The sequence below is a fragment of the Perognathus longimembris genome, chromosome 2 (genome assembly GCF_023159225.1).
Source record: "Perognathus longimembris pacificus isolate PPM17 chromosome 2, ASM2315922v1, whole genome shotgun sequence".
Classification (NCBI taxonomy): Eukaryota; Metazoa; Chordata; class Mammalia; order Rodentia; family Heteromyidae; genus Perognathus; species Perognathus longimembris.
In genome coordinates, this window is record NC_063162.1 from 12640419 (window position 1) to 12660090 (window position 19672).

Genomic DNA, 19672 nt, shown 5'->3' on the forward strand with positions numbered 1-19672 from the left:
GAGCGGTGGCTAAAAGCATTGACTTGATTAAAGCCAGCATGTGGGAAGCAGCCATTTGGTCCTGTGCTCCCACATCGATTCCTTAACAAATGTCATTTGCCATGCTCCCAGGGTAGTGTCGGACTGGGCACACTTGGAGGGGAAGAAAGGACAGGTAAAAAAAAAAAAAAAAAAAAAAAGGTAAAATGGGACCTGAGTATGACAGGACCAGGGTCATATAGATCCTGTCATTTGGAATGTCCCATGAGAGAAAGGATCACTTCTTAGAATAGAAAAGTAGTGTTTGGGTTGAGTTTGGAAGAGTGGTTGGGATTTGAACATGTGCAGCTGAGAAGAAGGGGTGGGGCTGAGTTGCTCATGGCAGCTTGGAGCTGGGGAAGGAGTGGTTTGGCTGGAGAGAGGAGTGGAGAAGGAGGGCAGGTACCACCCTGGGGAGGCCAGGATCTCCCTGAGATCTCCTAGGAGTTCCTGTCAGGCAGGTCGTCTTCCTCCCATTTTCCTGATGGGGAGACGGAAGCTATGCCCCATCACAGCTAGGAAACCAGCCAGCAGAGGAGCTGAGATTGGAACCCAGGTTTCTGAGTCTACAAGTTACCTTCTTTTCTACTCTACCAATGGGGGGTGGGGGGTGGGGGGAGAAGTGAACTGAAAACCTAAGTAACCAGAGAGAGCCCTAACTGCCACTGAGGCCCTTGTCAGGGGTCACTGGTGAAGTAAATGAAAGAGAACAGACAGACTTCCTGGGGGTGCCTTCCAAGAGCAAGGCAGGGACTCAGTGATACCCCAAGAACAGCCAGGCAGGACTCACCGAACTTCACCTTCTTTGGGGTCCCTGAGAACTCAGTGGGAAACTTGGTCCGTTGGACTGCAGGCAGCATTCCCCAAACTGTTCGGTGATGCCCCAGACAAAGCCCATTCAACATCTCTGCCAGCCGTTCAGGGCTGTAGCACAGCACTGCTATCTGGGCTCTGCCTCCACCTTCTTTCTGAGCCTGCCAGGACTGTGCTAGGGAGGAGGCAGGCTTGGGTTTCTATCTATTTCTATGTCAACATCTTTCTTTAAGTGATCTGACACATAGAAGTACAAGGGCTGAGGGTGGAACTCAGTGGTAGAGCATTTGCATAAGCATATGCAAAGTCCTAGGTTCAAACCCCAGAACTAGAAAAAAAAAAAAAAAGAAGATGTACAGAATTTTAGGGAGGAAAAAACCCAAGACAACATAGGCCATAAGCCACAAGAGGGCTACAGCTGGGGACTCTAAGTCCAGGCCTCTCTGGAGGGCACTGCACTGGTGCTGGGTTGTGCTCCAGCTAGGATGGTATAGGATCTTCATTCTGTTTTAAAGCTCAACCCCAGCAGCAGAAGTCCCACAAACCACACATAGACAACATAGAAGTCTCACGGACACGAGGAGCAGCTGAAGTGGTTCCTCTTGCTAAGGATGCTGCTCCAACTTGGCTTGCACGATCTACTTGGCTTTTTCAAGAGTTTTGCTTTCCAGTGGTACTTTGAACTCCATTGGTGTGATATACTCCTCAGGCTCTAGCCAAGTAATACATTTTCACGACTTGAAGAAAGCACCATCACCAAGTGTGATTTTTATTTTGGTTGTTGTTTACTTCAGACCCTTGAATTTAATAAACTTGGAGGAAAGAGAAAAGAGAGAGAGAGAGAGGGAGAGAGAGAGAGAGGTGGGGATCTGTTTTTAATAACTTCTCTCTTCCTAGCCTGTTGTTCAAAAGGGACATCTGATTCCCATTACCCAACCATAATTATCAATGAAGTCAACTTAAGCTCCTCATAGCAAGCTGTAAACAGCTTGGGGCCTGGCAGAGGAATGGTGCTGTGTTTCAAGGTCTCCCTTCCCCAGTGGTGACGAAGGAAGAGGGTGGCTCACCAAGTCCCTGAAGGAACACGTGGGCTCCAAAGCCATGCAGTTCCTGAGTCACAGCTGTTTTCATTTGTCAAGTGCTCTGACCATTTGCAGCCTGTGAAGTCTGGCTCAGCACCCTCAGTGACTAGGTGAACTCACTCCTGTCCTGGCAGGTGCACACTCACTCTCTGTACTTGGGAAATAAGTCCTTATAGTGTTGTGGAGAAAAGTTAAATTTTGTGGACTGGAAGTCATTTGATTAGGGATTCAGAAGTTGGTTTCAGTAGCTTACATCTGTAATCCCAGCGACTCAAGAGGAAGAGGATAGGAAGATCATGTCGCAAGGCCAGATAAGGCAAAAATAAAAGTTAGTGAGATCCTCTTCTCAACAAAAAAAACAAAACAGTATGGTATGTACAAGTGTGAGCTGATCTATGTGGGATTGTGGTCCAGTATGGCCTGGGCAAAAGCAGGAAACATCTGAAGCACAACTAATGCAAAAGGGGCTAGCACTTGCCTAGTACTACCAAAAAAAAAAAAAGAGAGAGAGAAAAGGAAAAGAAAGAAAAGAAATATTCCCTTCTTCCCCCTGAATTACATGTCAAAGAAGAAGATAAAAATAGAGTTACATAAGCAAAACATCATCTTGTTTCACTCCTGGAAGAGGCTTATGTGAATGGCAGAGATTTTTGTCTAATAGGTGAAACTCAGTACTGAGCATGACTAATTCATTGTAGACCCGAGCACATGGAATTCCCAATATCAAGTTCGTTATACTCCGGATGGGCTACTTGCTGCTATTCTAAAAAAAGAGTTTCTCTGCTGCACTGTGAGGCTAAGGCATGAATTGGCTGACCTACAAGATGAGCATGACTGTTTTCTCTTTTGAAACTAACATTCACCAATGATAATGTGTGCTCCTCCAAATCCATAACATAGCAAGCAAATACCACTAGGTTTGGAGCTGTGGTACCCACTGCCTTCTTTCTGGAGACTCTCACCTTTGAGATGTCCTTACAGTTCAGGAGTCAATCATACATAGAGGTGGCAAGATCGACACCGGGAAGACGTCATACCTTTTAACCAATCAATTTGTGTACTATTTGTGCAACTGTTTGCAGAGAAAGGATGTCCACCAGAGGCCTCTCCTGCTTTTATTCCAAACCCAAATTCTTTTTTTTTTAAACCCCCAACGGAGCATTAATGTCACCTCATACTTGTATTGAATGTGTGCAGATTTTAAAAGCATTCCTTCTTCTGCAGCTGTTACCACCACCTTGTCTGGTGAACTCCAGAAAAAACCCAAGGCAGGTACTGTCAGCATCCACAGTGCTTGGTAGCAGGAGTCACGCACCTTGTGCCTGTAGTGTCCTTTTCCTTCAGCGGGTCCTAAGATCAGTCCGATCTGGTTGCCCATTGCTGTAGTTTTCCTCACCTTTGTAGAGCATGGCTTCGGAGGAGTGGAAGTAGGGGAGTAGTTGTTGCATCCTTGCTCCTACTTAGAGTGGGGGTGAGGTGGGAAGAGGCTGGGGCAGCGGAGAGCCTTCCAGCTCTCTCCCAGGGGCCCCACATGCCGTGGCCCACCCTTGAACATACTTGGAACTCTTTCTCTCTTACTGAACAGCCAAAGGTCTGGTAAGTTCTTTGAAGAGTCTGTATTTAAGGAACAATGTGTGCAAAAGATCTCTTCAATTAATCGTATTTCTTTGACTAGAATGGTAGGGCAGGTAGCCAAAGCCAAGGGTTAGGGCCACAAATGAGCTGAAAGAGAGCTAGAGGGCTTTACAAAGTTATTGGAAATGAAAAGATGTGTTTTTCCAAGCATCTAGTGACGAGTCATTAAATGTCTTTTTTTTTCTGTCTCACTCTCTCTCTCATTGAAGTGAACTGCTGGTCTTCCACTGAGGGCCTTCTTTGTTGATTTTGTTTTTGATGAAAATAAAAAATCTGGTTGACATCAAAAGTGCCTATGGGAAGCTGTGCTGGGGATACAGAAAGCAAAAGGCCTCTTCTTTAGGAGAGGCTGAGGAGCGCGCTCCATGTGGCTTTGTTCTTCCTGTTCGCAAAAGAAGGATTAGCTGGTTGCCTCATCTTATTGGCAAGATGTTTGGTGAAGTCTCAGCATACGTAACCCTTTCCTTGTTGGCCTCGGCCTCTCCATCTACCCCACCCCCACCGCACTTTAGCTGGCATTGTTGTTGCCACAGGCAGCATCGAAATCAGTAGCTGAAGTGTTCCAGTTGTAATTTTTCAGTTGGGTGTTTTTGTTCTTGGTTTGTTTTTGCCTACAATGAAAGGTCCTTAAAAGGAAGTTAGGTGAATCACATTTACGTTTGGTAGTTTTTAGACTTTGCTGTTTCCATTTCTCTGGAGCAAAAAGTGGGCATGGCCTCATGACTTGGGAGTCGTCCTTAGGTCTTTTCCATAATGCAGACAAGAGGGGGTAATTTTGCTCATCATAAAGAGCTCCCCAAACAAAGGCTGATGACCTGTTATGTTCATGACCTCAATTTGTATTTTCAAGGTCACTGCCACTACCTTGGCTGTCTCCATGGGCTGAAAGGATAACTTAGGCTTAATAAATGTAAAGATCACACATGATAAAGAAGAAACTGTCAGTGGGATTAGTAAACAAGACATATAGGAAGCCGGAGCTGCAGGCGTAAGATGAGTTTCATTGTGTAGATTTGTGCTGTGTTTTGGAGAATAGCTCTCAGTGCTTCCAAAAAGTATCTCAGCCAGAACAGCAAGTCATGTATTTTAGGGGGGAGAAATTAGAGTTGGAGGAATTAAAGGAGTTACTTTAACAAGCAAGTTTTTTTTTTTAATGCAACATGTTTAGGATTTTAGATGCTTCACATTGAATATAAAATTCTAACCAGTTAGGATTAAGACTCCAAGCTTTATCATTCCAGTTTTGAAATTTAAATGTTAGGATCTTCATAAAGGAGAGACTTAGCTCTCACTGGTAATCCTAACTACTCCATATCTTAGCTACTGAGGATAGCAGTTCAAAGCCAGCCTGGGCAGGAAAGACCATAAAACTTTTATCTCCAGTGAACCACTAAAAAGCCAGAAGGTGAACTGTATAGAGCACTAGGCTTGAGCACAAAAGCTCAGGGATGGCACCCCGACCCTAGGACCAGGAGAGAGACAGAGAGAAAGAGAGAGACACACACATACACAGAGAGAGAGAGAGAGAGGAGAGAGAGAGAGAACTTTTCAGTCACCACTGGTTGAGCAAATGTACTTCAAGAGCCGCTAGGGACAGGAGCAAGAAGCAGTGATCCTTGTGGAGTTAAGCCTTGAGCAAGAAGTGTCTGACCCAGAACTGTCTTGGCAGATAAGACAGGCCTATGCAAGGCCATTGCCATCCGCCAAGGAAGGGACATTAATGATTGAAGTGGGCAGATCACAGGAAGGCTCTGTGTGTGAGAGGAGTCAGACTCCCTTTGAAGAGCCCTCTGTCTCCATAGGGATGCTGTCCAGGGACTGTGATAAATTACCAAACACACCTGAGTTCACGGGAAGGAGCTATGTGAAGCATAGAAAGACTCTTGTAGATTACATTGGAACAGAATATTCTGTCTCCAGAATGGAAACATGGGCAGTTGGATGCTAACTGGACAGAAAATCCAATCTAATGATAAATTTTTAGAGAATATTGACTACTTAGCCCATGCCTGACAATATATTATCGCATTTAACTCTGCAAAGCAGTTTTTGCCAATACTGTCTTCCCATTTTATTAGTGGAGAAATTGAAACTCAAGAAAAAGGGAAAACGGGGAAAAAAAGAATATCACACATATAGTTGAGCCTAGATTTGAACCCAAGTTATTTGACTCCCAAACTAGCCCTTGTGTAGAATATTATGTGTTATACCCAGTTACCTCCAATATAGAAGAGAACAAAAGAGAGCTGTTATAAAGAAATGGACAAACAAGAATGTAACAGGCCTTAGACAAGAGACTTGTAAAATAAAACTTTGTAGCAAGGCTAGATAGTTGGAATGAAGCAAAGGTAAACAATGGGAAGTGGTGAATGAAATAAAAGAAAGACTAGGTTCTGAATCTAATATCTGGAACCTTTCCCAAATAAAACAATCTGAAGATCCAGCAGAACAGTCAGTAGATCTGATGACCGGTTGGTTTGACTTTGAAAACTGACTGTGGCCAGGTGCTAATGTCTTCAGCCTATAATCCTAGCTACTCAGGAGGCTGAGATCTGAGGATAGTAGTTTGAAGCCAGCCCAGCCTGGAAAGTCCATGAGACTCTTATTTCCAATTAACCAACAGAAAACCAGAAATAGTGCTGCGGCTCAAGGTGGTAGAGCAAAAACGCTCAGGACAGTAGCCAGGCCCTGAGTTCAAGACCCATGACTGACAAAACAAAAACAAAAACAAAAAAAAACAAAACTGAAGGCAACAGTGGGAAACTTATAGGAAACAGTAGTCCAAAGAAGCACAGAAGAAACAGGCTGTGACAAGGGCTGTGGAGAGAGGAGAATTGCAAGGGGGGACATTGAGACGAGAGCAATGGCTCTATATTGAGATGTGCTCAGTGTAGCCAGAAGTCCAGTAGGGACAAGGAAAAGGAGGTGACCAGAAAGCCCCCCCAAATGTACCTTCACTGGCGGATCTCACTGGCTTTCATGTAACTTCCTTCCTGGTTGATTGTCCCTTATTCATGAAGGTCACAGATCTCGCCTTTTAAAAAGTAGCTCCGTTTTTGTTGTTTGTTTTTTAAACTAAAGCTAATGTAGTCAGGTTAGTCTAGACTCTGAAGCCATGGTTTGATATCTGATGGGTCTCTGTTTATTTTGCAGCCAACCAGAACCTCCTCTGAGAGTATTTATTCTAGACCCGGTTCCAGCGTCCCTGGCTCACCAGCCCACACCATCTATGTGAGTAGCTACTTTTGGAAGGCGTCCTGTGAGGGCCAGGAAAGCTGGGGGATTGGGACAGCCAGCCCGATGAATAATTCAAACGAGAGGCTGATTCGCAGTGGTTTCGATTTCTGTTCCAAGATCCAGTTTTCACTTTTATCCATCAGTCTGCTTGATCATGTCTTCTCCAGGTAATTCAATTCATACCTGTTCATCAGATCAAATGATGGATGACCGGAAGAATCCAGTAATAAGATGCAGGATTTAAAAAATGGTTGCCACATGACTTGTGTGTCAGAAATTCAGTAGCTATTTTATAATGTTGTGGTCAGATGCCAGATATCAAGTCAGATACAAAGATACCTAAATTGTTTGTTGAATAGCTGTTCCTTGCTTTTTGCCATCTGGAAGGAAATGTTTGCCATTTGTTTTGAGACTTTCCTTCTCTGTAATAAACATAGGGAATATCCTTAAGGTTTACACATTTCCCCTTTTTTGAGTTCTAGAAATGTTTTCCTAACTCTTTGATTTAAAAAAAATATAGATAATAGTAGGTATAGAGGAGCTGTCTAAAGAGCAGGCTATGCTCTTTAGACGTATTAAAGATCTTCATATTGGGCTGGGAATATGGCCTAGTGGCAAGAGTGCTTGCCTCGTAAAAATCTTCATATTAAAGATCTTCACCTCTCAAGACACAAGATGCACTGACAGTGGTTTGTCAGAGCCTTGAGACTGCAGAGTAATTTTTCTCTCTGTTCACTTTGCCAGGCAAAAGTAGACAATGAAATCCTGGATTACAAGGATTTAGCAGCCATTCCCAAGGTCAAGGCGATTTATGATATTGAACGTCCAGATCTTATTACCTATGAGCCTTTCTACACTTCGGGCTATGATGACAAGCAAGAGAGACAGAGCCTTGGAGAGGTAATAAATTCAACCAGCAGTGATTGTGAGACATTGCTCAACGATTTACTTTCTTTCCAGTCCTGTGTATAACAACTGTTTAGAGCTGAAATAAATCAGTTGCCTGCTCTGTAGGAACTGCAGTATTATGACATACAAAAATAAAGAACATGTAGAGAGAAGAGGGCAACTACAGCCCAGTGGTGTGAGCTGAGGTGCAGGAATGAGCAGAGCCTTGCTGCCCTTGCACTCCTCCCTCCTCTCCTGCCGTATCACCTTGTCACCTTCTACGTTGGTCTCATGGGGTCTGATCTGTTTTCCCTGGCTTCAACTCACTCATTTTCCCCCTTTTAGTTCATTCATGCATTCATTTATTCACTTATTCACATTGCACCTCCTCCCCTCTTGTGTCTTTAAGTTTGAATTATATATAAACGGATTTCGGTCAATACAGGATGTTACCAAAGTACTGGATTCTAATCCATCATTCAGCCAAGGTTAAGCCAGGATATAAACCACCTGTAACATCACAGGGTGCACCCAGACTTGGTGAAGCATGAAAATGGCATGCTTGTTCTCAGCGTATGTATATTTAATTTTTAAAATGCATATTATGTTTATATAGCATTTCTTTTGTTTATTTTTTAATCTGAGTTTTGTTCCAGAGCATAGCTCTGTAGTGAAATGGTCCCTACTGCAGGAAGTGCTATTCATTTTCATGTAGTGCCCCCTAGTGGTTGTATTTCTGTACTGCATCTGCAACAATGTTAGGCAACGAGTTTGTCTTTGGCTGTTCTGTCATTGGATAACAGAGTTTTGTAGAGGATCAAGGGCAAGGGGTAGTTCTGGATTAAAATACATAGAGATGGTCTTAGAGCAAGTAGGTGAGAAGTTACTCCTGTTCACATCACATAACCAGAGGGAAGCTGGCGTCTCTTTATTGAGTTATAGGATGTGTGTGTGTGTGTGTGTGTGTGTGTGTGCGCGTGCATGCGTGCACACGCAGATACACATGTATGTATTTATGCACACTTGCTTCCCAGTGAGTCCACTTGAAGCAGTAAAACGTTAAAAACTCAAAATTTTAGGCTTTGAAGTGAATTTTTTAGCATTTAGAACCATATTCAATTGAATGTACTGGCCCTTGCCTATAATCTCAGCCTTCCAGAAGTTAAGGCAGAAGAATCACAAGTTCAAGGCCAGTCAAGGCTATACAGTGAGATCCCGTCCCTAAGTAAGCAAGTAAAATCAGATTCCAAAATTTACTAACCAAATGAATTTGGGAAAATTACATATGTCATTGTTGTTTATCTGTAAACTTCAAGATTTACCTCTAAAGGTTTTATATAAGGGTTAAGGAAGGTCTTTATATTACAATGGTGATCAGCAAAATGTTGGCTGCTCTCAAAATCAACACCATTACAATCCTAACCTGGAACAAAATGGCCTGCCCCCTCAGTGCAGAAATCAGAGACCTCAAGAAAATCTTGATGGCCTCAGAAAGCCTGTATTTCTGAAAGGATAGACCCTGAGGTATATAGTGTGAGACGGAGGCAGCAAGGATAGAATAGCCAATGTCTTATTAGCACAGTCTTATCAAACTCTTTTTTAATAAAAAAAAATCTTTAGTTGTATAAAGGGGTTCCAATTCAACATGTCAATTTATGAGTACAGTGCACCTTGATCACTGTCACCTTCTCTATTTTCTCATCCTCACTAAACTCTTTACCAGTGATTGCTCTGGTTATAATTCAGCTTAAACCCATGTTTATAAAACCCTATGTTTCACCCAATGCAAGTGAGCAGAGCCAGAAAATAACAGAAAAATGAATTTCATTTTGTCTAACTTGATCATCTAGGACATCATATGCTTATTAAGTTAAGAATGTATTTATGAGAACCATGTTGCTTGGGCAAAAATATGCACCTGTTTCTCCTGGGAGCTTTCTAGTTTGCCACAGGTCCCAGTGCACCCCAGTGCACAAGAGATAGATCCAGCAACACATGCTGGATTTGAGATCACGTTTCTGGCTCATTCTGAGGAGCAACTCTAATTAAAACTGTCCTGACCTGAAATGTCTCTCTTCTCTCCTAGTCTCCAAGGACTTTGTCCCCTACTCCATCGGCAGAGGTAAGAACCATGTCGGCCATTGGAATGGGTGAAGTTGGGGAAAGACTTGGACCTGGCTGAGGCTAGGTTTTTTTTTAAATGGCTGTCCACCCACAAAGGAACAAGGCAGATGGAGACTGTGACGGATGTAGAGATGGCTTGCCTAGGAGACAGGACCCTCAGATGGCAGAAAACTTCTTTGAAAGGGGTAAAGAGGGAGTAACAGTGGCTTCAGGCAGATCAGTTTCTGCACCTCTGAGTGGCAGGATCATGTCTGCAGGAGTAGGTGCTCCACCCTTGTTTACATGTAGTTGCTCTGAACCATATTCATACACTGGTGTATATATAGTATATTAGTTATACTGGAGTGTCAGAAATGGCTGCTGGCATTCAGTTAATTGAGGAACCAACTTTGTGGGGGGCTTTCCTGTAATCAGTGGGCTCATCTTAAAGTCAAGCACCTTTCTTAATACTTTTTTAAAAATATAAAACTGGGAATCAGTCATTGGAGATGTGAGCCATCTACAGTGTTTGTGTACTTCCGGCTGAGTGCTTTATATAATCAGTCTCTTAGAGTGTTCTGCAATTATCAAGAATTAATTTTTGTTTTTGATGGGGGGGGGAACAAGGTCAAACAAATCCTCTGAGGAATTTTTTTGTTTTGTTATCTAATGTGTTGTTTTAGTAAACCAAGATTCACCCAAACACCCTTCCTTGCTATTTTCTGCAGAGCTTCACCAAGTTGTGCTGACTGAGGTTTCAGTTTCGTAATCACTAGTCATTCATTCTTTTTTTTTTAAATTTATTTATTAATTGAACACAAATTTTTTTGACAAGGTGTTGTGCAAAAATAGTCATTCATTCTTAGAAACATTTTTTTTTGTATTGTGCCAGTGGCAACTTCATAAAGCAACAAATTCCTAAAATGTAGAACACTTTTCACACTTTTTGACTATCATCTTTTAGTACAAATTTTATATCATCTTTTAGTACAAATGGCTTTCTATACTTTTCTAGGTTTGGACATACATAACCTATAAAAGGTGTCACTGTATTTCATTGAAGTGATCATTTCTGAATTATTGTCCAATTGATGGAGCACGTAATGAAAATGTTTTGCCTTTAAGGATGGTAGTGATATAAAAATCTTTGAAAGAATTCTTTCTTTTAAGATTCTTTCCTTGGCAACTCAAGATGAGAAGTGGTTACTGGCCTTGAGCCAGCTTGTCTGGGGATATTAACTTGGGGTGTCACCAGTGTGAGTTGGTGTCAAGAAAGATCCCAATCTGGACACTAATTCTGAAGTGAGCCCTCCCTTTCCCGGTTTTCATTATCCATCTGCACACATACTTTTGGCTTGCTTCCACCTTGTTCTTTATTGCTTGGATGGAAGGCAATACGGAGAGACTTACTTCTCGTTACTATTATGCAGATCCAAAACAGGTGGACCCACTTTTGTAAAACTGAAAAGCACTAAGCACAACACAAATGTCATCAGAATACTTCTTTCCCCAGAGCTCTATCGCTATGGGAAGGTTATAGTTTTATAGTTTACATTTTAATCATTACAACGGCTTTGAGTTATGGACAAAACACATGAGCTATGTCCATACATAGTTAGAGAACGTGGCCCTAAATAAATAAGCAAGTGGACGTGGCTATTCAGAGCTCACCTGGGAATGCTAATAGTCTTGATGCGTTTTATGCTCACATCTTTTCAACCTTTGTTCCAGGGTTACCAGGACATACGGGATCGGGTGATGCACCGGTCCACCAGCCAAGGCTCCATCAACTCCCCTGTGTACAGCCGCCATAGCTACACTCCCACCACGTCACGCTCTCCCCAGCACTTCCACAGACCTGGTAAGGACCACTCTTTCTCCATCCACTCTATAACATAAGCTATATCTCTGTGGAATATTTTTGTCCCCTCACATATTGAAAAATTAGGACTGATTATTTGGGCCCATTTTCCAGAACAAAATGAAAACGAGTATCCATCTATACTTGCTATCATATCCTTTCTTGAATTATCAGCGTTTGATGGTGAAGTCCCCTTTGGCTTGTTCAATTACATTTTGGCATTAAACTAGTGAAAGAAATGGGTGTTTTTTTTTTTGTTGTTGTTTTAGAATGGATGAAAATCTCATCCCTTTGAGACTTTAAAGGAAGATCTCTGATAGAGAACATTTGGACATGCTTTTTAAGCACCCTGGCATGCTCTAAAATCTATTAGTAACCATTTGTTGACAAGCTCATAACCTTATTCCAGAATATGGAGTTACTAAGCATGATTGGTTAAGTACTTTCTAGGATCAGACTAAAGAACTTTTTAAGACCCCTTCGACCCCTAAGATTTTCAGTAAGATTCAAAACAAAAACCCTCAGGGATTTCCTATGATAGAGAATCTCATAGGTAGAAACAGGTCAGTTGACCTTGACCTGCAGGTTGACCTTGACCTGCAGAGAACTTAGCCCCTGTGGCTCTTGATGGGAGTCTAATGTGTGGAGCAGGAGAGAATATATAGCCCAGCCCAGCTCTAGGGTGCCTTGAACAATAGTCACAGGGAAGGGAAGGTTCTGGTCTCTACATGAACTTGGTAGCAGTGCCCATCTATGAAGGCTTTATTTTAAGCTTCTCATTTCTACCCAACCTGAGAACAAATCCATCCAAGGACCAACTCTTAAACAATGTATAGGAACTAAAACCAAAGGAAGTGAATAGAATGTGTTAACACTGCAACCTTCTCTTTGAAGCCATGGATTTAGCAGATAGATGTTGAAGATTGAAACAATTAGCTCCTTCAACAATGAATCCATTTTTCTAGGCTTATGCATACTTTGTGTTATTAAATAATGTTAAATGAAAGCTTTTAGGAAAGTCTTTTTTTTTTTTTTTTGCCAGTCCTGGGGCTTGAACTCAGGGCATAGGCTCTGTCCATCAGCTTTTATGCTCAAGGCCTAGTGCTCTACCACATTGAGCCACAGGTCCGTTTTCAGCTTTTTGGTAGTTAATTGGAGATAAGAGTCTCACGGGCTTTCCTGCTTGGGCTGGCTTGGAACCACGGTCCTCAGATCCTCAGACCTCAGCATCCTGCGTAGCTAGGACGGGAACCACTAGTGCCCAGCAAGCTTTTAATGTACGATGATTTCGTTTTATTTGTGCCCTTACAAGGAGCTCTTGTCTATCTTCTCTGGGCATTGAGAAATGATTTATGCTACCACCTCTCATGTTGAGATGATGGAGATCCATCCCTGACACTCTCAGCCATTCTGGCCCCAGGGAAATGGTCCATCCAGAACTTTCTAAATAATGTAGGAGAAGTCATTCCATTGTAGTTGTTCCCAGAAAAGCCTGTGTCCTTATTGAACACGGGAAGCCTCCAGTCATGTTCAGCTGCTACCAGCCTTCAAAACCTTCTCCTCCTATTACCATACCTGTGTGATGCCTTGTCATATTTCTTGAGGCCTACCCTTGTCTTTCTAAAGAGAAACTTCTAGCACACGTGCAATCTGGGCAGATCCCTCTAAAAGATTCACCCCATACGTTCTGGGTACCGATGAGGCTTTGAATCTCGTACTTCTGGGTTCCGTTTTTGTTTTTATAACAATAAATGCCAGTACTGGGGCTTGAACTTCCTTTTCCACTTGAGCTGCAGCTCCACTTGAGGCATTTTGCTGGTTAATAGGAGATAAGACTCTCATAGACTTTTCTTCCCTGGGCTGGCTTTGAACCCTGATCCCCCCACACCTCAGCCTCCTGAGTAACTAGGATTACAGGCCTGAGCTGGTGTTCCATCCCCCAGCATTTACTGCTACAGCCCAGTGGTAACTCTACTCCTGAGGGAACACAGATCGGTTTTGCTTTGCAGGTAGAAATGTCCTATAGGGACAAGTTTACAGCTTATAAAAAAATCGAATGTGACTCTAACACATAGGTATTTTTTTTTCAAGTTTCTTGGAATTGTCACTTCTCATATACATTTCAGAGGGTTCTGTTTTGCCAAGCACTTCCTAAAACACAGCTATTGTTGCATCTGCATGAAGTGCCCTGTCCTACCTAGGGCACCAATCTCCACCCCTGTCCTGGGGAACCCGTCCTTCTTCCCACTCCGTCTATTCCTAGACACCGACTCCGAGCTCACTCTGCCAGCTCTTTGCAAGTGCACCTATAACCCTTTTATTTTTTCCTTCCTCCTTGTTTCCCGATTAACACTCTTTCTTTCCTGACCTTTGGAATCTTACCCCACGTTCCCTGCTCCTGTGTTAATTTCTTTCTTCTTCTTCTCTGTTTCCCTCCCACCCCCACCCCCGCCCTGCCCCCACTGATTCCTCGCTGCCCAGAGCTTTTGTCTCCTGGTGTGCACAGGTGGTCGCACCTGCGCACCAGCAGCTTCAGCTCCACCCACTGCGACTCCCGCCCCAACCCCCCCTTCCGACACCACTTCCTCCCCCATGTGAAAGGTAAGGAGGCAGGCCTTGGCAGGCAGCACCTGCGGTAGTGGAGATTTATTAGCTCCCTGGCAAGGCTAATAAGGTGTATCTCCAAGAGTTTGAGCCACCGAGCTTCCGGCCCATCCGCATGCCTGCGCGTGTGTCATGACTCCACCTAACCGTGGCCTTAGAACTGGCCGAGCATCTCACAATCCCAAGAGATGCGTCATTTCTAAGGGCTCTAGGTGAAGAAACAGGAAGTGTATTGAAGCCAGTGAAGATACATGATTCACCCACTGGGAGCAAAAAAAAAAAATATTATTCTTTTGTTTTTGCCTACATCAAAAACAAAATGTAATATATTCTTGGGGGAGTTTTCCTGAGTTTTTAACATGCGATGTGTCACACAGCAAAACACACCAGGATTTAGTAACAAATATCCAGATGTCATGGTGATAGGCCATTTAACTCTTTGAACCTGTTGGGGCAGCATAAAATGATGGGGGACAACATAAAGTCAGTTTCTCTCTCTGAGCTGACTCTCAGAAGAGTTTGCTTTTGATTTGTCCCAATTCCCACCCCATAGACAAGAGCGCTTTGCCTTCTGTTTTTCTCTTCCCACCTTGCATTTTTGCTCTATTCTCTTTATAGTACCTCATCATTTTCTTCATTGTTGCTGATGCTTCTGTAGCAGTCCTCAATGGGAGGGAAGGGGGGGTCTCTCCATGGAATAAGGGAGCCTAGAGCCTTAAAGAGGCTGGCGGGGGAGGGGGAGACATTAATTAATTTAAATGAACTCTGAGTTTCCCCAGTGATCCTGACTCAATCTACAGGCTTGGCGGGAACCAGATTAATCCACCAACACAGCAGCAGAAGGGAGGAGGAGGAGGCAAGCACAGAGAGGTTACTGTAGATTTGAAACCTAACCACTTTTCCAAGGGTTCCTCTCACAAATCCATCTGTTCAGTAGCCGAAATGTGGTTCTAGTTTCCTGAGCACTCATTATCAGTCTCTGCAAGCTTTATTTTTTTTTCCCCTTGTAGTTTACTTGATTCTTAAACAACTAAATCCTAAAATGTCAACCCACTGTGTTCTAGCAGTATGTGGTTGTCTTATACATGTGCGGTGTCAGCACTTCCCATGCTTTGAAAATATTACTGCTGACTTGCTCATTGGAGATAGGCACTGGTTGCTATAAGTAAGGTTTTTGGTAGTTAGGGCACATTCTGAAATTCTTGATGGATTGTCTTAAACTGTTATTACTAATTAGTATTTGGAAGGTTTTTTTTTAAAAAAAAATCAAAATGTCGAGAGTACTTTGGAGAATCTTTCTAAAACCATAGAGAACATTGATCAAGATGTATTGTACTTGAAATCTGACTGGATGACTTGAATCCCCTTTGTACCGCTACTTAAAAATTGAAAAAAAAATGTAAAAAATAAAACTAATAAAAATAAAGAAATCATTGAAAAACAAACTTCAGTTATGTATTTTGAAGAGACATTCTTTTCTGTTAGTCTGAATTGGATGTTTTCAGCAGAGTCAGATTTTATGGGTGTAAGTTATAAAAGCACTAGGTCAAAAGAACTTAGCAGGACTCTGAACATAGATTTTTACAAACATCTAATTATCTATCTCATTTCTGGGTGTATACACCTGTATTTTGTTTATAAGAAATAGCCTGTGTAATTCAGATGCAAAATATTATATATACATACATATGTATATATAATGGTATATGTTTAAATCTTAAGTCAGATGAGCATTTTTCTAGTTTATAAATAAATTATGGAGAATTTGTATAAAGATATTGCTTAAAAGCCTAATAGATTTGACCAGATAGTTGCTGCTTTTCAAAGGAATTCTTGTTTTAAAATACATTATGTTCATTTATGTGGAAGACCCTTCCAGCATTTGGAAATTTCAGAATGGACAAAAGAGCTATTTGCAAATTACATCTCAAAGACCTTTAAAATTAACTTCCATGACCCTCGTTGTATTCCAGGTCTAGGAAGTATGATTTCAATATGTGAATAGAAAAACAATATAGATTAAGTTCCTTTGAAAGGAATTTCTCCTATTTTACCATATATGTGTATTGCTATAATAGAAATACATACTTAATAAATACATATTTACTGGAGAAAAACCCTGTAATTCTTGTTTATAGGGTTTTTGTTTTGTTTTGTTGTTTTGTCAGTTGTGAGCCTTGAACTCAGGCTGTTCCTGAGCTTTTTCTCTCAAGGCTAGTGCTCTACCACTTTGAGCCACAGCACCACTTTCAGTTTCTGGTGGTTAATTGGAGATCAGAGTCTCAAGGACTTTCCTTCCTGGAATGGCTACTGTATGTATGTATGTTCTATAACGGAGCTACACACTTCCGTGTGTATTCATTCATCTCAGAATTAGCCATACAGGCTCTCGGGGCACCCAAAAGGAAAGCATTCTGAGAATCTTTCAAGTGAATGATTTCTCAAGGACAAAAACAAATGCCTTACTAGGCTAACAAGGAAGATAATAAAGGGTAAGAACAAGGAATATAAGTATGGTAGTACCTTTTCACCAAAAATGTAGCAAAGATCATTATATAAATTCTCCATAAAAGTACTAAGCTAAGGAATAAAACAATTTTGGGTGTGATCTACCTATATACATGCACTAGTATGTTATTTTATTTATTTATTTATTTATTATTTAATCGGTGGTGAGGCTTGAACAAATGGGCAGAGCACTATCCCTAAGCTCTTTTGCTCAAGGATAGCACTCTACCACTTTAAGCCACAGCTCTACTTCCAATTTTTGAGTGGTTGATTGGAGATAAAAATTTCACAGGGGCTTTTCTGCCTTGTCTGGCTTTGAACTCTGGTCCTCAGATCTCAGCCTCCTGAGCAGCTAGGATTACAGGCAAGAGACACCAGTACCTAGGTCATATATTATTTTCAAATAATATCTTATCCCAGCCTAATGATGGCGGTGGTGATAACAATACATTCCAAATAGGATATTTCATCTGATGGCACATGCATTATTTTGCCCAAGTAATGTGCTAAACCCCAGGCCCCTCAGAGCCTTAACTGGTTATTTATGATGAAGACAGAAATAATAGTTACATCATTTAAAGATGAAATGTTTAGAGTAGAAAAGCAAAAGAAGTCACATACAAAGAAGTCTACTTGACTTTTTAAAAATGCCCCCCAATTTTTATGCCTTTGGTGTTTCAGGACTAAGGATTTGGTACTTAACAATGTAATCTGAGGACCTTTTTGCCCACTAAGCTACAGTGCTACATGGAAATCAGATCACATGGATTCGATGAGAGGACTGTGTGGCTGATTCTTCTTTACCTGGTGTTTCTAAAAGTTTTGTAGGGAGTTTTACATGAGCATAGAGTTAAATCTAATTTTAAAATGTGTCTTTTTCAAGAAAGTTAACGAACCAGGTCCATTGACCTCTTCTTGCTGAAGATACACAATCAAAGAATGATATCCAAGTATGTGTTGGTAGCTTATACCTATAAGCCTAGCCAGACACCAGTGGCTCATGCCTGTAATAATCAAGAGGCTGAGACCTGAGGATCATGGTTTGAAGCCAGCCCTTGGCAGGAAAGTCTGTGAGACTCTTATCTCCAGTTAAGTACCAAAAAGAAAGAAAGCCAGAAGTGGAGCCATAAGCCAAGAACACTAGCCTGGAGCAGAATAGCAAAGGCATGGCACTCAGACCTTGAGTTCAAGCCCCAGGACCATCACCAAAAGAAAAAAAACAAAACAAAATGAAAAAGAATGATATCTCACTGATGGCAGCATTAAGTGAGAATTTACCCACTGGGAATTTAGATGGTCTCTCCAAGAACCTTCTAGATTCTTCACCTTTATCCAAGAAAGCACAAGTTTCTACTGCAGAAGATCTTATTGAGAGAAAGATGAATATGCCAATATTGTAGCATGGGTTCATAACATTGGCAGATAGGTGTAATAGATTTTCACAGAATTAAGGATTATAACCCCAAACTGTGAGAACACTTCCCTGAAATACTCGGTGCTCTGTGTGGATGCTAGTGTCAGAGGGAAATGATGGTGAAAGGCAAGGAGAGTCGTGGTTCAGAAGCAAGGATAGCCAGTGTTCAAGATATGCAGTCTTTGAAAGACCAATCACAAATAAATTAAGCAAACCGAGACCTTTACCTACTCTTGAGAAACCCCTGAGAACTCATCTCCTTAATTGTGGGGTACTTGCCTTAATAATTTTCCTCATGGTTATAAGGCTATAGATTGTTTTCAGAAGTGAAACAACTGAATGGGATATATAGAGACCCAGTAGAATGGGGAAGTGGCAGGTGCTGTAATAATTCCATTGTGTTTACCAGTGTCCGGCTTTCTTGAATGGAGACAGCGTATGGCGTAATCCTACAGCGGCATTAGCTGCAGCAGTCCGGCAGCTGTGGAGCTGAGTTGTTGGCCTATTTCAGTCATTCATTCACAGACCCTACAAAGCACTTACTCTTGCCAGGGCATGGACCTGAGCCTCGTTGAGGATGGAGCTCCATCTCCAATCCAGCCATGGGGTTAATACAGTTTTTCTTCTAAATGCAAACCATTCTCATCCTTTTGCTTACTTCTATCTGTTTTCATGCACATTGTTTTCAACTATTGCCCTTTAGGAGACTGAGATTAAATGAACGTTCTTTTTACAAATGGGCTTTTCGATAGAGTAGGTTAGGGTGATGCTTCATGATTTTTAGGAGCTAATATATGGCATCACACATTTACACAGAGACACAGACACACACATACACACTCACCAGACTGGGTGTTAAGTCAGTGTGTTAGTAATAGAATCATTGGTCACGTTGGAAGCGAAGGTAGAAGTCTAGGCAGTCCCTAAATACTTGGCAGGAAGGGGACCTGATTCCATTTGTGTATTTCCGAGAGACGAAAACAGAAACATATGCGGCAATGAAGGCACTTTGTACTGCTGAGGGGGAGGCCTGGGGGACCACTCGGGCTCTCAGACTTAGCCCTCCTTGCCCAGAAATACATTCCAATGACCAGCCTGTGCTATCATGCTTGGAAACAGTCATACCTGGGGTGGGGCTTGCGTATCCCTCCCCTGAACATGCTTGAGATTTAACCATCTGATAGTGATCTTCAGTCAGTAGCCTGTGGTGTTCCATTCCTCCCAACCTTCTGGCCATCTAACAGTGTGCTTGCTCACCCAGCTCACTGCCTTCCACCGCATGCTATTGGAATGACAGACGGAAATGCTAACTGCTTTGACCCTGGGTCCACATGAACTCAAATGTCTCCTTTGGAAAACTCAAATCTGAAACCACCATTGCAAGGCAACTTGACCTATTGAGTTTGTTTCCTTCGCTTCTTTCTGATGTACCACCTCCTTCTAGTTTGTTGGGTTGGATTTTGATTACATTTGCTTGGTTTTCTTTATTGTTCTCCCCTCATTTTTGTT

General features: G+C 42.0%; 1 protein-coding gene and 1 long non-coding RNA gene across 17 annotated transcripts in view; one reads left to right on the top strand and one right to left on the bottom strand.

The window, feature by feature from the left end:
• Ablim1 (actin binding LIM protein 1) overlaps positions 1-19672 on the top strand; it is a 243101-nt gene that overhangs the window by 206437 nt on the left and 16992 nt on the right. For 14 of the 16 annotated variants that reach the window (XM_048338187.1, XM_048338185.1, XM_048338198.1 and 11 more), the window contains 4 exons: positions 6702-6779; positions 7530-7685; positions 9760-9795; positions 11508-11637. In XM_048338187.1, coding sequence (XP_048194144.1) covers positions 6702-6779; positions 7530-7685; positions 9760-9795; positions 11508-11637 — 400 coding nt within the window. Of the gene's footprint in view, positions 1-3137; positions 3186-6661; positions 6780-7529; positions 7686-9759; positions 9796-11507; positions 11638-14118; positions 14239-19672 lie in introns of all 16 variants that reach the window. The other 2 variants (XM_048338196.1, XM_048338199.1) reach the window with 2 other exon arrangements.
• Positions 574-16928, bottom strand: LOC125346033. The gene is made up of 3 exons (XR_007209847.1): positions 16553-16928; positions 15712-15714; positions 574-584 (listed from the first exon to the last, which is right to left on the bottom strand). It is a non-coding gene; the product is annotated as an uncharacterized LOC125346033 (long non-coding RNA).